Source organism: Amia ocellicauda, chromosome 6 (assembly GCF_036373705.1).
Source record: "Amia ocellicauda isolate fAmiCal2 chromosome 6, fAmiCal2.hap1, whole genome shotgun sequence".
Classification (NCBI taxonomy): Eukaryota; Metazoa; Chordata; class Actinopteri; order Amiiformes; family Amiidae; genus Amia; species Amia ocellicauda.
In genome coordinates, this window is record NC_089855.1 from 33,929,054 (window position 1) to 33,942,306 (window position 13,253).

At 40.1% G+C, this 13,253-nt stretch overlaps 1 protein-coding gene across 6 annotated transcripts in view; it reads right to left on the reverse strand.

Annotated features, from left to right (window-relative positions):
* Window positions 1-13,253, reverse strand: part of itsn1 (intersectin 1 (SH3 domain protein)) — a 146,442-nt gene that overhangs the window by 57,965 nt on the left and 75,224 nt on the right. For all 6 annotated transcript variants that reach the window (XM_066706992.1, XM_066706994.1, XM_066706993.1 and 3 more), the window contains 4 exons: window positions 12,245-12,394; window positions 10,359-10,499; window positions 8,974-9,061; window positions 8,462-8,601 (listed from right to left, as the gene is read on the reverse strand). In XM_066706992.1, coding sequence (XP_066563089.1) covers window positions 8,462-8,601; window positions 8,974-9,061; window positions 10,359-10,499; window positions 12,245-12,394 — 519 coding nt within the window. The remainder of the gene's footprint in view (window positions 1-8,461; window positions 8,602-8,973; window positions 9,062-10,358; window positions 10,500-12,244; window positions 12,395-13,253) is intronic.

The window sequence follows — 13,253 nt, forward strand, 5'->3', positions numbered from 1 at the left end:
ATTCTCCGTCACACATGAGACTTCTGGATGTTTTTCACACACACTGATCTGTAGAAGACTAAAAACAGATTGTTCTGCAATCCAGGGAAAACCAGGCCTGAGAGGGTTGAACTGGATTACAATCACTGCACTCAATTCTGAACTGCTAGTCTGCTTGCTTCACTGGCTGGGCTTTGCTCTACAAATTGCTTGTAGGGTAAGGCTATGAAAAACTTATTCTAGTTTGTATAAAAATGGTGCTAAAACACCCAAGACTACACATGTAAAACACATAAACCTCAGCATCACTTCTGCAAGACTGATCAGGGATATAAAACTGTCAAAACGGTTTCCTGTGATCCCTGTATCCTAAGTCAGTGTTTCCCAACAAGTGTGCTATATAAAAAAGGCACTCTTGATCTGTTTTGTGATTCATGTGCTGTTACCACCAAAAATTTATATTTTATCTTTCAATTTCCTGTTAATCTACAGAAATGCAGTATTGTAACAAAGGAGCTTCTTGATTAATTCTTGCATTTCAGCACTTCCTTTTCACACACTGTGTGAACAATAATGAAGATTTAGGTTGTAACACTACTGCTCCAAACCTGAGAAAAACATGAGGAACAGTAAGTATCTCAGACGACCCATATAGAAAAGCTCCTTGTGCAACTATAGAACAACAAATGGGTTGGCATTAGCAAAAATCCAAATTAAAACTTTCAAAAACTAAATCCTATATTTAAAGTAGACCATTTTCAAAATAGGATCCAGTTTGGGGCTAGAAAACGTTAGACTGATCACACACACACACAAAAAAAACCTATAAATTGTTTACCCATCGTATAATATACACTCACCTAAAGGATTATTAGGAACACCTGTTCAATTTCTCATTAATGCAATTATCTAATCAACCAATCACATGGCAGTTGCTTCAATGCATTTAGGGGTGTGGTCCTGGTCAAGACAATCTCCTGAACTCCAAACTGAATGTCTGAATGGGAAAGAAAGGTGATTTAAGCAATTTTGAGCGTGGCATGGTTGTTGGTGCCAGACGGGCCGGTCTGAGTATTTCACAATCTGCTCAGTTACTGGGATTTTCACGCACAACCATTTCTAGGGTTTACAAAGAATGGTGTGAAAAGGGAAAAACATCCAGTATGCGGCAGTCCTGTGGGCGAAAATGCCTTGTTGATGCTAGAGGTCAGAGGAGAATGGGCCGACTGATTCAAGCTGATAGAAGAGCAACTTTGACTGAAATAACCACTCGTTACAACCGAGGTATGCAGCCAAGCATTTGTGAAGCCACAACACGTACAACCTTGAGGCGGATGGGCTACAACAGCAGAAGACCCCACCGGGTACCACTCATCTCCACAACAAATAGGAATTGGCAACGTTAAATGCCACGGCCTACATGAGCATTGTTTCTGACCATGTCCATCCCTTTATGACCACCATGTACCCATCCTCTGATGGCTACTTCCAGCAGGATAATGCACCATGTCACAAAGGTCGAATCATTTCAAATTGGTTTCTTGAACATGACAATGAGTTCACTGTACTAAACTGGCCCCCACAGTCACCAGATCTCAACCCAATAGAGCATCTTTTGGATGTGGTGGAACGGGAGCTTCGTGCCCTGGATGTGCATCCCACAAATCTCCATCAACTGCAAGATGCTATCCTATCAATATGGGCCAACATTTCTAAAGAATGCTTTCAGCACCTTGTTGAATCAATGCCACATAGAATTAAGGCAGTTCTGAAGGCGAAAGGGGGTCAAACACAGTATTAGTATGGTGTTCCTAATAATCCTTTAGGTGAGTGTATAATTTGAATGGATACACTTGGTCCATGCACATGATTCAAAGCTTTGCTGAAAGCCGGTGCATAAAAACTATTCCCCCACTTGCAACGTGGAGAAGCAAGCCTATGGGCACTGAATAAGCGAGGTGGCTGATAAAACAAACAAAAATAAAATAAATTAATACAAATCAAAATAAAGGCTTAGCGTGATGTTTGAATGTGCTTCTAAAGAGAGCCGTGCTTGACTGACAAAGGACAAGGGGGAACCTGCAGGTAGGAGTCTAACTGGCTGACGCAGCTCAGAAGGGCGGACAGGCACTCCAGTAACGTGTCCTCCAGAGTCCCAGACTGGAAGAAATGAAAATTCCCAGATATAACGAGCAGCTGGATATGTCCACAGCACCGAAAACAAACCAAAAATGAGGGGGGAAATGAGAAGAAATTAAAAATGAACACAAAAGCACTTGCAGAACTGATTCAAGGGCTTTGAGTGAAGAAAAAAGTGATGTATACATGAACACTTAAGAACCCAGTTTGATGTATGTCAACATTTAACAAGCTTGACAAAAAAACAAAAAAAACACACTATTAACCAATTCAGTACATGACGTGTGTCATGCATGCTGGGTTCTTAAGAGTTCAAAATAAACAAAGCAGATCTGGCAGCAAGTAGTTTTCTTAGCTTTCAATTTTTCAATGCATTTTGTAAAGGAAGCCAACAACCCAAGGAGACCTGTTGAAATACAGAGAAACCACATCCAGCAGGTTACAACAACTATCTTATATTATCCAACTTGCCAAAAGATCATGGAAAAACAAGGTGACAGTTTTCATGTATTACACTGGTGTATTTATAGTAGCTAATAGCAGCAATTTTCACATAGTTCTACTATACAATATCACCATCACAAGCAAGGCCTAACTTAAAACCATTAGAATCTGCCCCTCTCAACTATCTCTTTACGTTTCAAAAAGGATGTGCTGGGTTGGTGAAACTAAACTAAATAGACATGACATTATTTTGAGGAACAGTGACTGAATGGAAACTACAATAAAACCAAAATTCCTCTATCAGTGGTAAGCAACCTAAATTAATCAGTGGGCCGCAAGTCCAGGTGTTAAATAAGTGTCTGGGCCGCAAGACACCTTTTAACACAATTACAAGCCACAAATGCTACATTTTAATTTAGCAATAGCAATATAATCAAAAAATGCATATCAGCATATTAAAGGAGTAACACATTGATACAAAATAAGCAGTTGTCATAAATATACTACTTTGTTATTTTTGGGTCAGTGGGGGGGATGGTCGTGGGCCACAAGTGGATGCACTTTGGACTGCAGGTTGCCCACCACTGCTCTATATGAATCAAAGATCATCCATTGATCTTAAACTTTAAAGAACTTTATTTTTTTTGTGTCCATTAACATCACTCTTTTAACCAGAGGTGGTTCAGAAATACAAAAAAAAAAACTGAATTAAACAGTTTTTACAGATCCAAATTCAAAATATTATTAAAATGCTTACAATATTGGATTTTACGGCTTTATTTAATATATCTTTGGTTTTTCCAGTTTATATGGAAACAAACACACTGATCAGTCATAACATTATGACCACCTGCCTAATATTGTGTAGGTCCCCCTTTGCCACAAAAACAGCCCTGACCCATCGAGGCATGGACTCCACTAGACCTCTGAAGGTGTGCTGTGGTATCTGGCACCAAGACGTTCGCAGCAGATCCTTTAAGTCCTGTAAGTTGCGAGGTGGGGCCTCCATGGATCGGACTTGTTTATCCAGCACATCCCACAGATGCTCGATTGGATTGAGATCTGGGGAATTTGGAGGCCAAGTCAACACCTTTAACTCGTGATTCATCAGACCAGGCCACCTTCTTCCATTGCTCTGTGGTCCAGTTCTGATGCTCACGTGCCCATTGTAGGTGCTTTCGGCAGTGGACAGGGGTCAGCATGGGCACCCTGACTGGTCTGCGGCTACACAACCCCATACGCAACAAACTGCGATGCACTGTGTGTTCTGACACCTTTCTATCAGAACCAGCATTAACTTTTTCAGCAATTTGAGCTAAAGTAGCTCGTCTGTTGGATCGGACCACACAGGCCAGCCGGTTCACCGCTTTTCCTTCCTTGGACCACTTTTGATAGGTACTGAGCACTGCAGACCGGAAACACACCACAAGAGCTCTAGTTTTGGAGATGCTCTGACCCAGTCGTCTAGCCATCACAGTTTGGCCCTTGTCAAAGTCGCTCAGATCATTACGCTTGCCCATTTTTCCTGCTTCTAACACATCAACTTTGAGGCCAAAATGTTCACTTGCTGCCTAATATATCCCACCCACTGACAGGTGCCATGATAACGAGATTATCAGTGTTATTCACTTCACCTATCAGTGGTCATAATGTTAAGGCTTATCGGTGTACGTTGATACAAACCCCATAGCAGCTCAAATAAAAATAATTGGAATGTCTACAGTAAAGTAGAAGTACAATAAATAAGCACAAATTTAATGTTACAATATTAACATAACAGTTCTAGTCCAATAAAAAATTGTATCCAGTATATTCATACTGTGTAAAAATGTGGGGACATTAAGTGACAGCCTGGAAATAAATTTGAATCAATTCAACTGCAAGCACCACGAAAGCAAATAACCTGCAATCAGATTTTTTTATGTTCCTGGATGTTGCTCTTGTAAAGCTATTTTTTCCTCAAGAAAAAACACTGTGCTAAGGAAAACCAGCAAACGTAAATCGAAAAGTAAACCTTTCCTGTGATTGGTCTAAACTTACAAAGATGCAAAGCCTTCCCAGATCTTCTAAACTTCACACGTCTGCCACAAAATACCTCACGCAAAAAACCTAAACAATAAACCCCCAACATAAAGGCCTGCTCAGTTATTTGTGTTAGAAGAGTTTTTGTCAAGTAGTGTTACAAATACAGATCGATGAAAACAGCAAGTCATTGAGTACGGTTTTCTTTGTCTGATTAGCTAAGCAAAATCTTCCAAATATGGATCTGAGCACACTGCAAGCACATCAGCCACATCTGTAGCTAATCCGGTCACTACCTGTGGCCCCCACTGTTCCTCCAACATCAGCTCCACATGCAGCATCTCTATCCGAGCTGTGCGAACCTGATAAAACTCACCAAGCACCTATGGAGGCAGATGAGCTGATACGGCAGACACACACACACACACACATACACTCACCTAAAGGATTATTAGGAACACCATACTAATACTGTGTTTGAACCCCTTTCGCCTTCAGAACTGACTTAATTCTACGTGGCATTGATTCAACAAGGTGCTGAAAGCATTCTTTAGAAATGTTGGCCCATATTGATAGGATAGCATCTTGCAGTTGATGGAGATTTGTGGGATGCACATCCAGGGCACGAAGCTCCCGTTCCACCACATCCCAAAGATGCTCTATTGGGTTGAGATCTGGTGACTGTGGGGGCCAGTTTAGTACAGTGAACTCATTGTCATGTTCAAGAAACCAATTTGAAATGATTCGACCTTTGTGACATGGTGCATTATCCTGCTGGAAGTAGCCATCAGAGGATGGGTACATGGTGGTCATAAAGGGATGGACATTGTCAGAAACAATGCTCAGGTAGGTCGTGGCATTTAAACGATGCCCAATTGGCACTAAGGGGCCTAATGTGTGCCAAGAAAACATCCCCCACACCATTACACCACCACCACCAGCCTGCACAGAGGTAACAAGGCATGATGGATCCATGTTCTCATTCTGTTTACGCCAAATTCTGACTCTACCATCTGAATGTCTCAACAGAATTCGAGACTCATCAGACCAGGCAACATTTTTCCTGTCTTCAACTGTCCAATTTTGGTGAGCTTGTGCAAATTGTAGCCTCTTTTTCCTATTTGTAGTGGAGATGAGTGGTACCTGGTGGGGTCTTCTGCTGTTGTAGCCCATCCGCCTCAAGGTTGTACGTGTTGTGGCTTCACAAATGCTTGGCTGCATACCTCGGTTGTAACGAGTGGTTATTTCAGTCAAAGTTGCTCTTCTATCAGCTTGAATCAGTCGGCCCATTCTCCTCTGACCTCTAGCATCAACAAGGCATTTTCGCCCCCACAGGACTGCCGCATACTGGATGTTTTTCCCTTTTCACACCATTCTTTGTAAACCCTAGAAATGGTTGTGCGTGAAAATCCCAGTAACTGAGCAGATTGTGAAATACTCAGACCGGCCTGTCTGGCACCAACAACCATGCCACGCTCAAAATTGCTTAAATCACCTTTCTTTCCCATTCAGACATTCAGTTTGGAGTTCAGGAGATTGTCTTGACCAGGACCACACCCCTAAATGCATTGAAGGAACTGCCATGTGATTGGTTGGTTAGATAATTGCATTAATGAGAAATTGAACAGGTGTTCCTAATAATCCTTTAGGTGAGTGTATATACCGGGCAGCCATAAGGAAATAAAATAAAATAAAATAAAAAGTGCAGAGGGTACAGGTATAAGAAAGCAAAACAGTGAATCAAGGAAGGAAACACTTAAAACACAAAACAAAGCAGGGAACGACGACAGGTGAAATCATCTCCCTGCTCTCTTTAGTTATCTTGTTGTCTGCTTCTTCATTAAACAGTGCTTTTTGTACTTTTCTGCTAGGGGATACTGGGCTGCAAACTGCTTATCGAAGGATCAAAGGCACCTGCTAAGAGATGGTGTTCCTGAAAAGGGCCTGCCGGGGGGGGTTCCGAAGGACTTATCCTTATTGCCAGGTCATCGTTCACTCAGTCAAGTTAGTCCAAAATAAACTAGCAGGGTTATCGGAACTGCTGAATCAAGTGTTTTGGGGGCAAATGTTGTCAGTTTTCCATTAGGCTGTGAGACAGGTTCCATTTGAAATATCTGAATTAGACCAATTACTTTGTTTCTCCCAATTCGCAGGTCCAGCCAGGTCTTGGGAGTCTTTATGCTAGCAATTTTGAAAGGGTCCTATTCTCTTTAAAATTGTATACATGGATTGGGAGGTGTCACCCAATGGACACGTCCGTCCTCAGATGCGTCCCAGAGCTTTTTTTTGCAAAACCAGGCTGCTGTGAAGTCTGTCCCTCTGATGGGAGGAGCAGCGACTGTGGGTTTGGTTTGGGTTTGTGTTAAAAACAGAGACAGGAAACATTACGAGCGATACAGCCTGACGTGGAAAGGACTTCTGTGTCTATTTTATTCTTTGTGCTTTACATGATTGTAAACAGCGTAATAAATACACGTTTCTGTTAAAAGATATTAGGAAGAGCTAAACGTGTAGACAACATTATATTCAGACTAGCATGTTCCCATAAGAATACGTTTCCATTTGCAACAATAATACTAAATAGCAAATATGTATTGTTATTATTATCGTCATCATTTGTGCTAGTATATATGTATTTTAAATGACACAGCGTGACTCCCTTAACTTATTACTCTTACTACAGATTTGTAACTGCAAACAATACTTTTTGCCGTATCATTTATAATTTACTTATCAGACGTCCTTAACCTTGGCAAGTTACAGTTGAAACAAAATACACACGTTTAACGATTAATTATCCAGCTACAATATAGCAGGTTTCATTTAACTAAAGTGTGCGCGTTTCAGTCATGGCGTTTATGGATGCATTTATTAAACCAGTCCTTAATGTTTTAGAGGTAAACCCAGATCTGCTGTATTTATTTATTCATTCATTTAACTTGTAAATGGGCACACGTTAACTGAATCGTGTTCGCCTTCATACTAATAGTCTCTGCGGATTGTCTTGCACACCATTCACAAAACAGCCTGAAACACCGGCCAGCTGTTCATAAAATATTAATAACATCGGCTGCTCCGATCCGATTATTATTCTTCAGTTTATTTTTAACTAGTCCCGGCACTGCACCAGTCCTGTGAAATCCATGTTTTTAATGCACTCGGATATTAACTGTAAGCAGTCATTGTTTCTGTACGTGGATTTCACTCCATGCTGCTAATAAAACTGATTTCTTCGTGATCACACATAGATCATCCGACACAATGTATCTGATCTCTTCCCTGCGTCTACAAGTCAAACACACACCTCCGCTTCTGAAAGCGAATCATGTCCTCAGTGGGCGGGACGGACGCGTCCAGCACCAGATTGTTAACATGGGGCATAAGGCCAATGTTCCACAGTTAACAGAACCTTAAAAGATTCCTTAAAATATTTGAATGTCTGCACTCAAAGAGAACAAATCCATTTAGTTTCATTTTTTAGATGGTCAATCTGTGGTTAAAACATGCTGTGTTGTAACCTGAAAACAGAGACTTTAAATAGAAAGAACAAGAACAGATCTGATATAGGTTCTAATCCTATGAGATAAGGCCATTCCATTCAGGTGTTGGGAAGGGGATGAAGTATAATTTGATATGCAAACAAAGCCAAATGAAAACTCAGATCCATTTAATAAACCCATTAAGTATTCTGGAGCCTTCCAAGACAAGATAATCATTTTAAAATGCTTTTTGTAAATTGTCAGCACAAATTACAGACAGCCTTCTGCAAATCAGCCATCCAAAAAAATTGTGTGTGTGGTCTGTGACAAATGAGAGTTGAGGTGCAGTGCCATATGTGTCTGTGTGTGCTTGTGTAGCAGGCAGTGAGGTCTGGTACCTTCAGCTGATTATTGAAGGCGTCTATCTCCAGCAGTTTGGACCGGGTCTCCTTCTCCACTATATCCAGCTGATCTCGCAGCTGTTGTCGTGTGCTCTCCTTCACTTCTAAAGCCTTTCTGAGGGTTAGGAGGGAATCTCCTGCAGGAACAATATACTTTGATCAACTTACCTTCTCGCCAGTGTTGAAGCTCCCTTTCTATTGGTATTTATCTGTACTTTGTCTCACATTTGAATTGCCTTAACTTAAATGGCCTTAAATTAAATTGCATTAATGCATGATTATAGTTTAATTGACCTGAATTAGGATTGAGGATTGTAATTGGTATTTATTTAAAAAAAAACATTTGCCTGCACTTTAATAGGTTTCTTTGAGGTGCCCTGGGTAAGGGCATCTGCTATAAAATAAATAATAACAATGATACATCACACTAGACAGTGATACTGAGGAGATTGAAGAGTTTTGTACAAGAAAGGCTGAGTGGAAACTAGTGGAAAATTGGAGATACTTACTATGCAAACTGTTTTGCTGCACCTGTTTTAAGTGGTCATTGAGGGACTGCTTCTCAGGTATCAGTCTCCCAAGCATTTGCTGCGATTCCTGCAAGAACCCAGAAAAAAAAGAAAAGAAAAAAAACAAAAACATCAGCTTGTTGTCAATACAGGTTTTAATCTAATTTTAAATTAATTTCATTTTAATTTAATCTTGCATTATATACAGGGCAGAAGTATGAATGCCCTGCTCACAGGAGTAGAATCAGAATGGTTTTAGTTTCAATTGAAACTAATAGCTGAATAAATACCACATTAATAATAGATAGTATTAGGAATGGCCACAAGTCAACATTTTATATTTTTTGAGTAAGAAAAGCAGATTTCTTGTCATGCTTGAATAAACTCAGATGATTAAAACTGGCAAAAGCAAAAGGGCTGAATTGTGTTTTTATCGAGTCAAGAAAGACGTTTTTATACTTATTTAACCCAGCTTTGTTTTCTTAAACAGATATTCATTGTTGCCAAAACAGGTCAGTTGATTTCACCTCCAAATTTTGCTGGATCATCCAATTCAGTTCAGTGTTCGGTTTAAACTGAGCGTGACAAGTTATGCCAAGTACTCATCCTGGCACTTCATCCTTGCAGTTGCCTAATTTATCCTCCAGTGGCAGGATGGCCTATTATTATGCTGTGGTAATCTCACAGCTCTGATTTAACAAAGGACATGTTGGTGACATCTCTTCAGGATCAGATGGCATTTGTACAGTAATCACAAGTCAATGAAACACATAGGACTCCAATTTCGCAGCCTTGTGATCCACTTAAGTTATCAGGAGGTGAGGGTTCTGATATACGTCAACACCAGATGTTCGGTATTCCTGGCAAGCGGCCTTCTTTTTGAGTACATTTACATGGATAGATTTGTAGAGATCAAATGTTAAAAACTAGATCACTTAAAACTGCCAGTTTAAATATCATGGTGTACTAGTTCTATGGCTTACTTCCCAATATACAACACGACAAGAACTACCATGAGAGAAGTCAATTGAAATGCCTTTATTAGAATTGAGCTTATTCTGCAGTAATTAGGTCACATGTATTTGGGTGTCTGTCGAAAACAGTCCCTTTTAAAATCAGTTAAAATTACAGTTTTAAATTATTATAATACTCAACAAATGTATTATTGCAATTCATTTTAAATACTAAGATATCAAATGCGATTAGTTTGCATGCTTTTGTTGCGCACAAAAGTGGATAACGGCTGCTCTCATTTGGCTAGATAGTAACTGAAGGACGTTGTAATCAGGAGTTACTGTTAATATGAAGTCCCTGTGAACATAAATGTCTTCATCAAATCAAAGAGCAAAAGCTTTACCAAGAAGGTAACCATTAGCAGTCCTCACCTGGAGCTGTTGCTGGAGGTGCGTGATTTCAGCGATCCGAAGCTCGCGCGTCTTGTTCGTGGTCTCGATCTCGTGCCGCTGGGCCGACAGGCGGAACCGCAGGTCCTGCAGCTTCCCTTCCAGCTGGTGCTTCTTGTCATTCTGTGTGAAGATGGTAAAGCACAGACTTAGTGAGTTTTTCTATCCATCTCTTCCACCACCCACAAAATCAAACAAATACAAAAATAAAAAATACCACCGCCAGCTTAGGACAGGGCTTTGAATTCTGTGATTTCAAATTTTAAGATCTCAACAACTGCACTACAGTGTGTTTTAATACTTTGTTTATGCCATAGGCTGCACAGTGAAACTGACGGTGAGTGGGCCATGACTTTAAGGCTACAGGGAAACCACTTGCTTTTTGGACAAAGTATATTTATGGACACTTTTTTGATGCAGTCCTTTTCTAGTAAAGTGCAAAACCCACAAGACCACCACTCAATGCTTCAGCTTCCAGTTAAGTTTCAGATCTGGCCAAAAACAGAATGGAACAAACACCAGTACTCCCTTGACACTCAAAAGTGCTTCTAGCGGCAGCTTTAAATAGCCTTGTAATACCCTGTGCCAAAACAATTATCAGCTTTTCATCAACTGCCTGTGACAGAGACTTGTGTACAAAACACCATCACAAAGCAAGCGTTTTCTATGCAAACACTTCCGAATACTCCTACTTAATCACTTCTATCACTATCACTTTTTTCTTTTGATATCACAAAAAAAGAAAGGACCTTGTCCAAAACAAAGGTGCCCTTCTCTCACAAGAGTAGGTGATAGTCAGGCTTCCCAGCAAGTGCATGATACAGAGTCCAACTGTGATGAAACCAACTATGATGTCAGATAGTCCTTTATAAGGAAAGAGATTCAGTGAGGGTCTGGCATATGGCCTTATTCTGGAGCTGGGAGTTAGAAATGCATGATGTAACTCTGACTTAATCACACAAGAATTTGATTGAATTATTTTCTAATGATTACTGAATTAGGACCTCACTGTGCAGAGGCTGTGGGAGAGAGAAAAGGGAGCTTTTTTACATTATGAAAGACAGCATTTACCCCTATCTTTATTGGAATTCTTTCCAGTTACCAGTTTATTAATTTCTGAGTGTGGGGGCATCATCTACCAAACCAATTAACTTTTTGGGAGGGAACATTTTTAACACACTCTTTGCTGGGATCATTTCCAGTTCCAGTTCTAAAAAGGAGCATAGGTATATTTTATAATATATATATATATATATATATATATATATATATATATATATATATATATATATATATATATATATATATATATATAAGAGACTTAGTATGGTACAGAAATAGCCTCAGCCAAGCAAGATGTACCCTAAAGCCAAAAGCGAGCATGTATCCAAATCCAGCTATGCTATTACCAAGGAGTTCCTGTGGGAGAGGGGGCAGCACACAATCAGTGGTGTGTCACAAGGGCAGGTAGCCAGGAGGCCATTAAACCACAGTATTATAATAGATAGGGTCATTAAGGCCTTACACTACAAAAAAATAAGAACAACTTTCACAATATGGATTTCAGATGAATATTACTTTTTCTCATGCGATCTAAAGAAAAATGTACCGTAGAGAATTGAGGACTTGAGAAAAGGGAAAAGATTATGTAAGATTACCACAAATAAAACTTTTTCAAAATGAAACCGAGTCTGGATGTATGCAGCTTGTTCTCTGAACTGTTTACATCTGACACTTTTCTCAAGTATTCGGTGGACAAAATTCCAATTTCCGTAAGTGGGTAATTACAGACTCTCCTCAGAAGACCCACAGTGTCTGACTTGGCCTACAGTTTGGGGCAAGGCCTCACAGGAACGGCGGAAACCTACGAGAGCCTCCAGTTCAAACTCCAGCGTCTTCTTCCTGGCCTTTAAGACCACTATGTTCTCCTGCTCCTTGTTCCTCTGGTTGAGCAGCTCTTGGCGCCGGTTCCTCTCCCACTCAAGTTGCCGCTGCCTCTCAAGCTCCCTTTTGGCTGCCTGCGGGAAACAAAAATGGTGCCCGCTGTGAGAAAGCTCAAAGTGGGGGGTTATTGACAACGAAAGAGGCTGAATGCTCCCTTATAATCCAAGCCACTCCTGCTTTGCTACCAATCAAAGTTTCCCTACCCAAGTGTCAATAGTGTGCCAGGAGTGTGCCAGCTGCTATGCTCTATTTCAGTGAGTCAGAGGCCTTTATACACACAATGAAAGGCCACCTAATGCATGTTATTGCACAGAGCAATCTGAAGATTAGGGGGTTTGCTCACTCATTTTATATGCATCCTCTGCTATAAATACTTGAATGTAAACCATAATTAAGCAGTCTTCAGGCAGCCAGATAAAATGTTGCAATTACCAGGGTCCTTCAACTCACTGCTATTCACCTCTTAGTAGGGCTCTGGTGTGTCTATTCTGTACTGTATGATTTTAATTTGTGCAAACACTTTTAGTAGTAAAAATAAAGTCTCTTTAAAAAACCTTGACAGAAAGCCCTGCTTTTACTGAAACATTGGAATTTGGAATGGAGTGTTATGCCATTAATGACAAGGTGGATAGGTAACCTGGTACATATCACTTATCTTTCAGGGAATTGGCATTAAATCCTCCCTGGATACTTTTTCTTATCCACTATATTTTCTCCTAAGCTACTGAAAATGGTTTTCAGAACTTATTTTTGCCGTAACTAATTAAAATGAAAAGGAAAAAGAACAGGAGTGAGATAAGGAAAATGACATGGAAGAAAGAGGATTGAAGTTGAATGAATGAATGAATACATTTGAAAATACAAAAGCTTTTAAAACACTTACAGTAACACAGAAATCGAACAATACATCAGCACCTCAGCATTCACGAATTC